At 52.7% G+C, this 13,229-nt stretch overlaps 1 protein-coding gene across 2 annotated transcripts in view; it reads right to left on the bottom strand.

Moving 5' to 3' along the window:
- Positions 1 to 400: 400 nt before the first annotated feature.
- Positions 401 to 13,229, bottom strand: part of KCNIP3 (potassium voltage-gated channel interacting protein 3) — an 82,748-nt gene continuing 69,919 nt past the window's right edge. For both annotated transcript variants that reach the window (XM_030311180.1, XM_030311184.1), the window contains 7 exons: positions 9,705 to 9,829; positions 9,142 to 9,211; positions 8,855 to 8,925; positions 2,786 to 2,893; positions 1,979 to 2,083; positions 1,257 to 1,319; positions 401 to 595 (listed from right to left, as the gene is read on the bottom strand). In XM_030311180.1, coding sequence (XP_030167040.1) covers positions 548 to 595; positions 1,257 to 1,319; positions 1,979 to 2,083; positions 2,786 to 2,893; positions 8,855 to 8,925; positions 9,142 to 9,211; positions 9,705 to 9,829 — 590 coding nt within the window. In that variant the 3' untranslated portion in view covers positions 401 to 547. The remainder of the gene's footprint in view (positions 596 to 1,256; positions 1,320 to 1,978; positions 2,084 to 2,785; positions 2,894 to 8,854; positions 8,926 to 9,141; positions 9,212 to 9,704; positions 9,830 to 13,229) is intronic.

Raw genomic sequence — 13,229 nt, 5'->3', positions numbered from 1 at the left:
CAGGCATTCTGGGAGTGTAGTCAGTGGGCAGGGAGTGGCCGGGGGACAGGAAGGCCAGAGTAGCCCCCGGAGCCTGGCCCATGTATGGTGGGAAAGAAGGGTGGTAGGAGGGAGGGGTGAGGGGGCTCACACCAGAAGGGCCTTTGGAGACTGGAGCCTCCTCTGTAGGGGATCTTGAGCACTTCCCTGGCAGCACCCCATGGCCAGCAGCCTGCAGACACTGCTCTTTCAGTGCCCAGTCCAGAGGCAGCCCCACCCCGCTGGCCTGGGACAGGGACTGGCCGGGGTATGTGGTTCTCATCACCTGGATCCGGCTCCCAGCCAGACTCAGCCCCGCCCTGACCTCTGCCCACCCCCCACCAGCCCAGAGGAATGGGCTGTGTGTGTGTGTGTGTGTGTGTGTATGCGTGTGTCCAGAGCAAACTGTTCACTTTTTCAAATATATTAGAAAAAAGTTTCTCATGGAGGCTGCTCCTGGCAGGATTGAGGTTTCTTTGGGGGCAGAGGTGGCCATGGCCACTCAAGTACCCCTCCCCACCGACATGTCCTAGATGACGTTCTCAAATAGCTGCATGGAGCTCATGATGTTCTCATCCTGTGTGGAGAGAGAAGGATGAGAGACCTGGTCAGACCCTGGGTGGGCAGGCCGGGACAGTGCCCAAACTGGTCCTACCTTGAGCAGGTTCTCGCCGGGGACTCGGAACCCTGCGGCGACCACTCTGTCTGTCTCACTGGGTGAAGGGGCGGCTGGTGAGTCACAGCCTGTCTTCAGCCCCACGGCCTGACTGCAAGCCCATCTGGGGGCTGCTGTCTCACTGACGGACAAAGTCCCCTGGCTCTACTCAGATGGAGGCCAGGGGCACCTGAGAGGCCACTCTGGGAGCGACGCAGATGGCTGAGGCCGGTGGAGGCACATGCCACGCTCCCACTCACACACAAGGCTGCTCTGCAGACGAAGGTCACCTGCAACGCTGGGGGAGGCTCCAGGCACCTCTCTCACTGCGTGACCCTGTCCGGAGGGCCAACGGCCCAATCATCCTCCTGTTGCCCCACGTCTGTCCCCTCTGGTGTGAGGCACTATAAGGCCATCCAAGGGATGCTGAGGCCACGGGCTGTGGGTTGTAGGCTGGCATGGAGCAGGTGGCAAAGGGATGGGGCCCAGACAAAAGTGTGAACGTGGAGTTTGGAGGTCGGGAGGAGCTCGGGGACTGGCAGGGGCAGGACCCTGGGTGTCCTTAGCTCCGGATGCCACCTACCTTCTGACAGGTCTCCAGGAACTCATCAATGGTCACCACCCCATCCTTATTCCGGTCCATTTTCTGTAATTCAAGCCACGCCCTCAGTGAGTCTGTGGGTCGCCTCCATCCCGGCCTGTCCCATCTATCTCCTACCCTGGATCCAGGCCACGTAAAGTGCCCTCCCTAGCTACTTCCGTGGCACAGCTGACCTCTCTGGCATCTCCCCAGTCTGTTCCTCACACCCAGCCACTTCCTAGAAGCTTTCTTGGGCTTACACTTCCCAGAACGCATCCCCATGCTCCTCTGACCCCCTCACCTCCCTGACAGGCAGCCAGGGCAGATGGAGCAACTGAGGCACAGGAGGGGCCACCAGCCAACGGGAGGTGGAAACTTCAGGCCCTTTAGTCCCCATGGACACAGAACAAAGGCACCACAACCCCACTCCTCTTATGGAGTTTTTCTGGAGGTGCTGGGAGAGCTCTTGGAAGGCACCGGAACACTGGCCTGGTACGTCAGTTGCCCTGGAATCTACAAGCCCTGGCTTGCCCTGTGATGAGGTTCAGGGGATCAGGGAGTGGGAGATCCTGACAACCAGCCGGGTGGGGGTGCCGGTTTAACCTCCTTGTGGGGGGAGTGGGGCTCAGAGAGGGGAGTGGCTTGCTCAGGGTTGTCCTAAGAGGAGGAGCCCCCTCCCTCCCTTGGCTGCCCTGCCCCTCCAGGCCCAGGGCTGGAGCACTCACCTGGAAGAACCTCTCCACGTGCTCCAGAGGCGCGTCCTCCCTCAGGATCGGATAGGTGTGGCGGCCCATCATGTCATAGATGGACTTCATGATGGCCAGCATCTCCTGGAGCAGGGCCAGAGGGCTAGGCATGAGCCCGGCTGCGAGGATGTAGGGGGGTACCAGGGCCCCAGGAGAGGGGCTGCCCCAAAGGGCGAAGGCACTGCCAGGGCAGCAGTGAGTGAGCAGGCGGGGTGTTCAAGCTGGAGACAGACGAGCTCACCCCCATCTAGTCTATTCAGTGCAGGCCTCTGATTCTCCAGAAGTTGGAGATAGATTTTGGTGTGCCGTCTCCAAAATTTGAAATTGTAGCGACGATTTCATATACAAAAAAAAATGTTTGGGCAAAACAAAACCTGACTATAGACCTGTGTGGTGAGGTCCCCCACCTGCCTTACGGGTCCACACTGCCCCCTTGACTGGGGGGAGCTGAGGCCCACTCCTCCTCCCCCTGTCCCTAGCTTCTCCGTTGTGTCTCCCTCAGGACCTCCCTGTGAGAGAGAATGATCTGAGAATACTGGTTGAACCGGTGAGGGGCACACCAGCTCCACAATCCCCTGCACCTCGATGTCCAGGACCAAGAGCCTGGGAGAGGAGGAGAGCCCCCTGGCTGCTGTCTCCTCCAGGATTGAGCTGACAGCCATGTCTCTGGACAGGAAAGGGAGACAGGACAGTCAAGGTGGCAGGAGAGTGGAGGAAAGAGGCTGGGAGTGTGGAGCAGTAGAGAGGAAGAGGGGCAGACGGCCACCACCCTCGACCGCCCTGTACCTCTTTGGTGATGTAGCCATCCTTATTAATGTCGTAGAGGTTAAAGGCCCACTTGAGCTTCTCATGAACTGTTCCGCGCAGCAGGATGGAGAGGCCGACCACAAAGTCCTGTGGAGGGAGGGGAGGGTGAGGAGTCTGATGCCCAGATTTTACTTCCGGTTTGCTGTGTGCCTTCACACCTCTATAGATGAGGAGCCTTCATTACAGAGCAGGCTGATGATGTCCATTAGGTCAACACCTTGTGAGTGTGTGCGTGTGTGTGTGTGTGTGTGCATGTGGCGGGAATGGCATGGTGGCTGGTGCTTATCTTCTCAAATAAAGATATTCAAATATATGGTGTCTTAGACCCATTTAATGCACGGCTACTGAAAGAGAAGACCTTGGGTGCTCTTTTAATAAAGGAGAATGTTCTACTTTTAGTTTACCAAGGATCTGCATGTCAAGGTGCTTGAAAACTCATGGCTTAAAAGCTAAACCAATAGTGCTCAGCTTTGGGGTCATGACATACCTGTGTGTTGCAATCACCTCTGAGGTGTGACAGAGAATTTATTACAATGTTATAAGACATAAATGTTCCAGTGGCTTCTGTGTGAAAACTCCAACTGCTCTTAGCAGTTGGTGGAAAAGCAAACCCTCCCTTCCATTTCCCGGAAGGCTTGCAGGTTGAGCCTTCTCTGCCCCACAGGGTCCTCCCAGGTTATTCTGAAAGAAGGCAGCAGAGAAGGGCTGTCCCGGAACAGGAAGTGGAGAACGGCAGATTGGGGGCGGGGGGAGCAGGGGCGGGGCAGGCCGTGCACCAAGGGTTTTGGTTACCACTCAAACATAAGATCTTCTGGATCTGAAGAGGCCTGTACCATGAGAAAGAGAGACTAAAGGAAACAGAGGAAAGCAATCTGGAAGAAAGAAAAATTATTCCAGGAGGAAAAAAGACGTAACAAAAATGACCAGAAGTGAAGGTTGGAAATCCGGCATCCCTAAAATAAGAATAGGATGCTACAAAAAGGGAATAATTGACAACGAGAAAGAGCTCCTGGGAATTAAAAATACAAAAGCAAAATGACAGACTCAGAAGAGGGTTTGGGAGAGCAAGTGGAATCTTCCATAAAGTCGTGTGAAAAGGCAAAAGAGCTGGAAAACAGAAAAGAGGACAATGAGAGGTCTCCTATAGAGGACACAATGCCCAAGCACCAGGGGCTCCCAGGAGAACCGAGAAATGGAGGAAAGCAGGTTAGAGAAGACGAAGGACCCCCCAGGATGGAAGACCGGGGAGCGTCCAGGTCCTGCCGAGGCCAAGCACGTGGAAACACGTGTGCATGGAAACAGCCCACAGTGTTTCCTGTGGGCACAGGTCATGATGGCATTTCAGTAAACCGGGCGCAAAAAAGAGGATCCTACAAGCTCCCAGAGAGAAAAACAGAACCAAACGGACAACACAAAAGCAGGTCCTGTACACAGGGTCAGGATTGGGCAGGTTTTGCAAGAAGTGAGGCCACCACCGCTGGGAAGGAGGACAGCTTCCCACCGTAGCTTTGCTCCCACACAATGTACCGAGCAAGAGGGAGAATAGAACGAAGATGTTTCCAGACATCCACAGGCTCCAAAGTTATCTCCCACATACTCTTTCATAGGAAGCTGCTGGAAGCTGTGCCCCTGAAAAGACAGAATAAAGCAAGGACGAGGGAGATGAAGAATTCCAGAACCAGGAGACCCACCCGGGGGAAAGGGGAGGAGGTGGAGCCAGTCGGAGGCTGAGGAGCGTCCTCAGGGAGATGCCCGTTCGTTCATTTGTTCGTTCGTTCGTTCCGAGACTGGAGAAAGGCCTGGAGGTGAATTCATGACGAGGTCACAGACCCCGGGCAACTGAAAAACCAGGACCACTGTTAACTGGAGGCAAAATAAGAATGCGCGGAAAAGAAAAACATAATCCGCTCACCAGAAGGCTGAGCGGGGCATCAAATTCACGTCATCAGAGTAAAACCACGGTCCTTGTCCCACCTGAATCCTAGCATTCTGGAAAGCCAGGGGATGGGAAAGGTGTATGCGTATGGGAGACCCAGCTCTCATCCCCACAGCAGACAGCGGGTGGTCTAAAACTGGGCAGCCAGTGGGGCGCCTGGGTGGCTCAGTCGGTTAAGCTTCCGACTTTGGCTCAGGTCTTGATCTCACAGTTTGTGGGTTTGAGCCATATGCCGGGCTCTGTGCTGACAGCCCGGAGCTTGGAGCCTGGTTCCAATCCTTGCAGAAGGATTCTGTGTATCCTTCTCTCTGCCCCTGCCCCACTTGTGCTCTCTCTCTCTCAAAAACCAATAATAATAACAAAATTTTAACCGGCAGCCAGGAAGCAGCAACAAGCGTACTATGCGGACACATGGAGACGAATGGTGCAAATCCCCTAAAGCAGAAGGGGGTTGCCTCCGCAGGTGTGTGGGTGGGTGGTTAACAGCTGGTTTTCCAGAGCACATCCTGTAAATCTACTGGACTCTTAAAGCCTGGTGTGTATAAGTGAAGAAATTGAAAACGTTAAAGGAGAAAGGTGATAGTTCTTACGTGCCCAAGTGTGGGGAATAATCACTGAAGCTCGGGCGTGATTTAGTGAGGAGTCGAAGCGTCCCTGAAATCACGTCACTGGGGTCTGACAGGCTTTCCCGGTGGGAGGCAAGGGCGTGCAGTCCGACCGGAGGCAGCAGGGAATGGCCCGTTCTAGTGTGGGCCGCCGGAGGGTGCTGGCAACACCATCCCCCCCGTCTTGTCTGCACACACCCAGGTCTGCCGTGTACAAGCCCTCACGGTCAGCCACAACCGAGGAACGCCTCCGTTCCATGTCCCTAAGAGTGTGGGTATGAGAACAGTGGTGACGGTACCAGGAGGGAGACGTGTGGGAATGTCCTCTGGGAGACCATCCATCCTCCTTAAGCACACAGACGCCCTCCTGTCCCGCCAGCACACGTTGGAGTACTTGGCAGTTCCAAACGTCCAGCCCCAGGGTGTCTCGGTGGCTCGGTCGGTTAAGCATCCCACCTCTTGATCTCAGCTCGGGTCACGATCTCACGGTTCGTGGTTTGGAGCCCCGCGCGGGGCTGAAAGCACGGAGTCTGCTTGGAATTCTCTCTCCCCTTCTCTCTCTGTCCCTCTCCCGTTTGCGCCCTCTCTCTCTCTCTCTCTCTCTCTCTCACACACACACACACTAAATAAATAAACAAACGTTTATTAATTTCCAGCCCCACACAGCACAATCTCATGTGGAACTGTCACTAGCTGTAACTCCTTGATCTTAACTCCGAGGCATATGACGTCCATCGCGTCCACAGCCCCTGCTCTGCGGCTGTCCCTGAGGCAGAGCACAGGGAGGCTGAGGGTCTCTGCAGTGGCACAGTGACACAGAGAGGCCTCGGTTTCCAGGCTAAGGCGCCCCTGGGTGCATATGAGCGTCATCCAGTGGAGCACACAGGAGGGGCTCAGCCAGAGGGGGGAAGCAGAGGTTTGCAGGCATAAGCTAGTAACTATAACTCTGCAGTCGCATGTGGCTTGGCCAGTGAACAGCACAGGGAGTGGGTTACTGCAGGGGGAGGTAAGGGAGAGGCAGCCGCACCTTCCTCCGGACACACAACTGGGCCTAACTCTCCAAAGGAGCAGCAGCGTGCTGGTACAATGAGTGGGTCGAATACAAAAGGCCCTGGAAGGCACAGAGGGTTGTGATGCATCGCAGTGTACACACGTGGCCCGTGCCTGGGCTGGGGAGGCCAACGCCAGGCTCCCTCCTGTGGGCGAATCCCAGAGGACCCAAGAGGAGCAGAGCAGCGGGCAGACCCTGAGGTGGGCCACGGGACCACTGCTCCCGCTTGGTGAAGATGAGGTTTGCTTGTGTGCTGTTTTGTTCAACTTTAATTAATATGTGTCTTGTCTCTCAAAAATAGAAAAAAAAAAGATTGGGATCATTGTAACTATCAATAAGCTGCCTGACTTTCTGTTTTCTTAATTAAAAAAAAAAATTTTTTTTTAATGTTTATTTATTTTTGAGAGACAGAGAGACAGAGCATGAGCGGGGGAGGGGCAGAGAGAGAGGGAGACACAGAATCCGAAGCAGGCTGCAGGCGCTGAGCTGTCAGCACAGAGCCCGATGCGGGGCTCGAACTCACAGACCATGAGATCACGACCTGAGCCGAAGCCGGACGCTTAACCGACTGAGCCACCCAGGCGCCCCTCTTAATTTTTTTTTTTTAAAGTTTATTCATTTATTTTGAGAGAGAGAGACAGAGACAGTGCAAGTGGGGGAGGGGCAGAGAGAGAGACAGAGACAGAGAGACAGAGAGAGACAGAATCCCAAGCAGGCTCTGCACTGTCAGCATGGAGCCCGATGCGGGGCTTGAACTCACAAAACTGTGAGATCGTGACCTGAGCCGAAACCAAGAGTCGGACGCTTAACCGACCGAGCCACCCAGGCGCCCCCTGACTTTCTGTTTTAAGGGCACATTGAAAGATTCAGTCTGAGGCAGTGAGGGGGGGTCAAGAGTCACCCCCACCTCTTGAGGTCCTTCCAGCCATGGGGATCCCAACCCGTGGTGCACCCAGGATTAGGGCCTGCTGATTGAAAGGTCCCTGGGGACATAAGTGCCCTCCTCTCTTTCTGAAAAAGCTTTCCTAGAGCAGAACACTGCAGTCAAGAAGGTCCTTAAGATAAACAAACACACCCATAGGAAACCGGAGGAAAGGGTTTCATGGCAGAGCAGAGAAGCAGGCGGAAGGCCTGGGAGGATGCCACAGATGTAGGACCTTTTGAGAAGGTGCCTAGCAGAGGGGCTTCGGCACCAGTGTCCCTAACCCAGCCACTGACAGCACACCCCACCTGCCTACCACCTTAAAGGGACCACCAGACCCCTCCCTCAGGGGGGGCGAGAGCAAAGACCACAGGAGGGTGACAGAGACCTTCCTGGCCCCCACCACGCACTGGGCCCCTGGTGAGCTGTTTGATCATCTGATTTCCGAATGAGAAAAACTGTCTCACAGAGCCCTGGCTGGGTCCATCACACGAGTGCTTCTCACACTTTATTTCCAGAACTCTTCGGTGCCCCTTCAAGGATACACGAGAGACTGGTCACAGGGTAGGACAATCAGTTTCTCCTGCGTGCCCTGGTAATGCTGGGGTTTTTACTGTGTGCAGGTATTCCTTTAAAATAAAAAAGATGACGACACTGTAGGTTTACACAGGCACTAGCCCCAAGAGTGTGGCCAGGAGAGGGTGGGGCCCCTGTGGTCACAGGGCAAGGCTGTGGCCTTGGGCCACCCCACCCGGTCTGCCCCTGTGTCAACATGCCGGCTGGCTGGCGGCATAAAAATAAACTGAGCAGCATTACCGACAGGTTATTATTACACCCCGGCTCGTCCAGGGGCTTTCTGAGCCCGGCCCGCTCGTTCCTCTGCTTTCCTGTCAGCTGCCCTTGGCCCTGGAAGCCGAGCAGGGTGGTTATCGATCAGGCCCAGCTCTCAGCAAGGTTCTCCTCTCCAAAGAGGTTTCAGCTTTTCGCCTGCAGCTATTTTTGGGGCCTGGGCTCCACAGACGGGGCCTCTCTCAAATGGTCCCGTGTGGCCGGCCTAGGTGCCGCCCACGTCTCCGCCCGCCCCGACAGAGCCCGGCAGGGCCCTCCTGGGGGGCGGGTGTCACTCACCAAGCTAGCTCAGGCTGGGTGCTCCCCCTGTTTTGTGGCAAGGGATAGATTCTGGGGCTGGGCGCCTGCAACCCCCATTAGCACGGACCCCAGAGTTAATCCTTGCCCCCTTTTCAAATGCAAATTCACGTGTGCCTTAGAAGCTCCCTGGGCTTGGCAGCCCTGGAATGGAAGCAAAGGCTGAATGAGAATAGAGTGGCCAGACTGTCCCTAACTTCAGCGAGGCCCAGGGCCAACCGGGCACAGTCCACCCATTCTCTGGCTGACACACTGGATCGTTTACACCCAGGATCATGTTTGGGCCACTGAAAGGCCCGAGAGGGTGGCATCCGGGCAGGGAGATCCCCCGCCCCCACTGTAGAGGCTAGAGGGGCAGGGGGTGTGGGAGGGGGCAACGGGGACCTACCTCAAAGCGGATGGCCCCATTCCCATCGGCGTCGAAGGCGTTGAAGAGGAAGTGTGCATAAGTGGTGGCATCTGGGGAGAGCAAGGGCAAGGGCTGGGGTGTGTTGCCATTCCGGGGCTGGAGTGCCCCACCTTTCCAAGAGGACAGAGGCAGCTCCAGGCTACAGGCAAAGGGTGGAGGCAAGGATCCCTTCCCCTTTAAAGGTGACACCCACTGGTTGTAGAGGTGCCATGGGGGGCGGGCGGGGAGGGTTGGGAAGAGCCAGGGGGGACTGGCCTCAGACTCACCTCCCTGAGGGAAGAACTGTGAGTAAATGAGTTTGAAGGTGTCTTCATCCACCAGGCCCGTGGGACACTCCTGCAGCAGGAAGCCACCCCCTCAGTGACCTCAGCCATCCCTAGCGCCCCCACCCCCACCCCAAACTCCATAGGGTCTGGCCTTGCCCCTCCCTCTGGGGATACCTGCTGCTTGAGATACTGCTGAGCTCTACTGAGGCCCGAGCTGGAAAAAACCTGGCGGTGGGGCAGGGTGATGCAGGCGGGGGTGAGTGGGAGGGTGGCGGGTTGTCCCTTCATGCCAAGTTGGTCCCTCCCTATGCTCCTCCCCTCTGCCAGCATCAGAGACACACAGCATGGAAGATGGTGCCTTCAGAATACTGATTCTGGGACTTGACCCACCCCCAGACAGCTCTCCCACAAAACAAGAGACCCATCAAGGCCCCTGGGATATTTGCTGTGCCCTGGAGAAGTTTTTAGAAGGTGCCCCTGGGCCAGGGTCTCTCCTGCCTGGAGCTTGGGCCAGGAGGGCTAGGTGGGTCCGGGCCTCTCCCAAGGGGATGGGGAGCACTCACGTTCTTGAAGCCCCTGTAGAGGGACTGTAGCTCCTTCTTGGTGAACTTGGTCTGTGCCTGCAGCTGGTCCAGTCCCTCTGGCTGGTGGCGCACTGTAGATAGCTCCAGCTCACTGTCGCTGCTGTCTGGAAGGAGACACAGACCCCGGAGGGTGGAACAAATGCCCTTGCTCCTTCTCTTGCTCTATTGTGGGCACCAGGCCATGGGCTAAAGTAGGGGTGGAGGAACTCTCCTTACATGACTACCAGGTATGGCTCCTTGGGCTGTGCACTGCACAAAAGGTGGGGCTATGGGGGAATGACATTCTCAGGAGTTGTGTCTCACGGTTGCTCTGCTGCTTTGCTCCTCACATAGAGTTAGCTCTCCCCACTTGCCTCACCTCGAGCATGTCCACCCTCTCAGCCACATGTGGGATGGGGGGGGGGGGCAGGAAATGGTCTGATCCTAGAGAGACACTGAACAAAGGGAGATGGGAGGGAAAAAAGACAGCAAGACAAGCTCAAAGGACCTTCAGGCTTAAAGACCCAATTCCTGGACCACCTCCTCCATGCTGCCCTCCCTGATTTCCCCCCAGGAATGAGGAGGTCACCCCCTTGGCCCATCTAGCCTAACACGCTGCTCATTGGCTGTATTTGGTATGAAGCTGTCATTCACACCTGGGTAGGAGGTCAGATCTCAAGGGCCCATAGGGCAGGGACCAGACCTAGCCTTTAATAATAACACATCAAAATGTTAATTAACCATGGTTACCTTTGGGGGAGGGGGTGCGGAGGCAAATTTCAGGTGATCTTTACTTTTTTATTTATGATTTTTTTTTTTTTTACATTTTTCTAACATCCTTTGATATGGCATGCATCACTCTTACAACACAAAATAAAGCTACAGACAAAACAGCACTGAGCACCTACACCTTGCTGAGCAGCATGGTCACATAATTATAGAACTTTTCACCGAAACGAAAAGCAAGATCCACACCCACTGCACTGTCAGCATCCCTGGCCTCCCCTGGCATCCTGCAAAGCAAAATGGTAAGCCCATGATGATCTCATCAGCTGCTTGCTTGTCCCCACTGCAGGGTAAGGGCTGCGAGCCTCCCTGAACTGCCCACCCTGTGCCCGCAGAGCCTAGTGCAGTGCCAGACGTGGAATACTGCTAACGGGAGCACCCTGAGACCTGTGCTGGGCTGCCCCATTCTGGGCCTCTCCCATGAGTACTGCTGGCTCCCACTGAGGGCCGCCGTGCCCTGCAAAGGTGCCCAGCAATCGGGCTGTTGCCTTGGTCCATGCACATGCCTGATCTCCAGGATAACCATTTCATACCTTCCGTCTGTTTAAATTCCCAGTGCCTCCTGCCCCATCCTTACTCTCAGGATGCTTCCTACATCCCTGAGAAAACAGAAGCCACAGAAGAAAATTTCTCCCCACATCTACTGGTCTACCTGTATTGGCCTAAACATCCTCTTTCCCTCCTCCTCTGGGAACCACTGTCCTGGTTCCTGGCCAAGGCAAACCCTTCCGCGTGCACAGTAGGTCCCAGACCCTCTCACTGTCTCAAGCATGTGACTGCAGCAAGTTTCCCCACTGTTTCCTCTTTACCCATCATCTTTTTTTCCTCTCCCTTCTGGATCATTCCCTTCACCATGTGGACATACTATTGAACCTGGCAATCCTTTGTCAAGTTTAGTATCGGTAAATTTTGGAAGCCAGTGATTCTACTCTGAATAAACATCCCAAACAGAATCTCAGCCAGCTAAGGGGACTATACATTGACGTTCAAGGCAATAGTATCTTTGATCGGGGAACTGGAGGCATCACAGGCAGGACGGGTGGGCACAAAATGGGGGATGCACACACAGCAAGGCGAACCATGCAGTGCGTTAAAGGGACACACAGCAGCATAAATAGATGTTAAAAATTGGTTGCTTACTTCAACTAAGAGGTAGGCATTTCAGAATGGATGAAAAAGCAAGACCTGACTATATGCTACTTACAAAAAGGATACCTTAAATCAAAGCCACAGATGTAAAGTAAAAGAGTGGAAAGGAATAAGAAACCTGGTGTGGCTCTATTAATGATAGACAAAATAGACTTCAAGGCAAAGGGTACTACTAGAGACAAAGAGGAACGTTTTATAATGATATAAGGATTAATTCATCAAGAAGATAGTGCAATATGAAATATATACATATACCTAGCAACAACTTTAAAATACCTGAAACAAAAACATTCAAAACTAAAAGGCGATACAGATAAACCACGATTTCAATTGAAGTATTTAACACCCTTTTCCAGTAAATGGTAGCATAAGTAAACATACAAAAGACGTGAAAGACATTCTCAACCAATTTGATCAAATTAATATTTATAGAACCTTCTGCCCAACAACTGTAGAATACATATTCTTTTCAGGAGCACATTCTGTGGTTACTAAGACAGACCAGATGCTGGAATAAAAAGCAAAATTCTGACCACAATGGTATTAAATCGAGATCCCCCAAAAAAACAAGAACAATAAAAAAAAAATCCCAAACGCTTGGAAATTAAACAACACACTTCTAATGAACTCAAACGTCAGAGAAGGAAAATCACAAGGTGAGTTTTGAAATATTTTGCACTGAATGATAACGAAAATACAGCAAACCAAAAATTTCTGGATGCAGGTAAGTCCGTGTTTAGAGGGAAAGTTATAGTTTTATGTTACTTTATTAGAAAGGAAGATAGGTCTAAAGTCAATGATAGAAACTTCTAGATCTAAGTTTTTCAGAATCCAGGAAAAGAAGAGCAAATGAAGCTCAAGGTCATTAGAAGAAAGGATATAATAAAAATAAGAGTAAAAATCATTGGAAAAAACCAGATAAACATGGAGGAAAAACCAATAAAGTTATTAAGAAACCCAATAAGTGAGTCATAGACTAGGAATCTTTATGGCCTGGATTTAGGCAGAGGGTTCTTAGACATGACACCAATAGCATGATCCACAAAAGAAAAGCTGACAAACTGTACTTTTTAATAACAACTAAAACTTTTGCTCAACAAGAGATACTGTGAAATAAAAAGGTAAACTCCAGACTGGGAGAAAATATTTACGAAGCATATATCTGATGAAGGATATCCAGATTATGTGAAGAACTCTCGAAACTCAACAGTAAGAAAACAACTCAAGTTGGTAAGTGGGCAAAGACTTGGTCAAACACTTCACCATAGAGGACATACCGATGGCAAATAATCCCATAAAAAGGTGTCGAACACCACTGGCGATTGTGAAAATACAAATTAAAACCATAAGGAAATACCACTCCACGCCTCTTTTTTTTTTTTTATGTTTATTCATTTTTGAAAGACAGAGAGAGACAGAGCACAATAACTTTTACGCAAACTTTTAGAGCAACTTCATTGACAGTCACCCAAAGCTGGAAATAGCCCAAATGTCCTTCAACCAGGGAGTGGATACGTCATCTGTGGTACATTCACCCAGTGGAATATCACTCAGCAATAAAAGTAAACAAGCTATTGATATACGCAGCAG

Source organism: Lynx canadensis, chromosome A3 (assembly GCF_007474595.2).
Source record: "Lynx canadensis isolate LIC74 chromosome A3, mLynCan4.pri.v2, whole genome shotgun sequence".
In the NCBI taxonomy this organism is placed as follows: domain Eukaryota; kingdom Metazoa; phylum Chordata; class Mammalia; order Carnivora; family Felidae; genus Lynx; species Lynx canadensis.
Note: the sequence above shows the minus strand (reverse complement) of the source record. Positions and strands in the feature narration are given on the sequence as shown.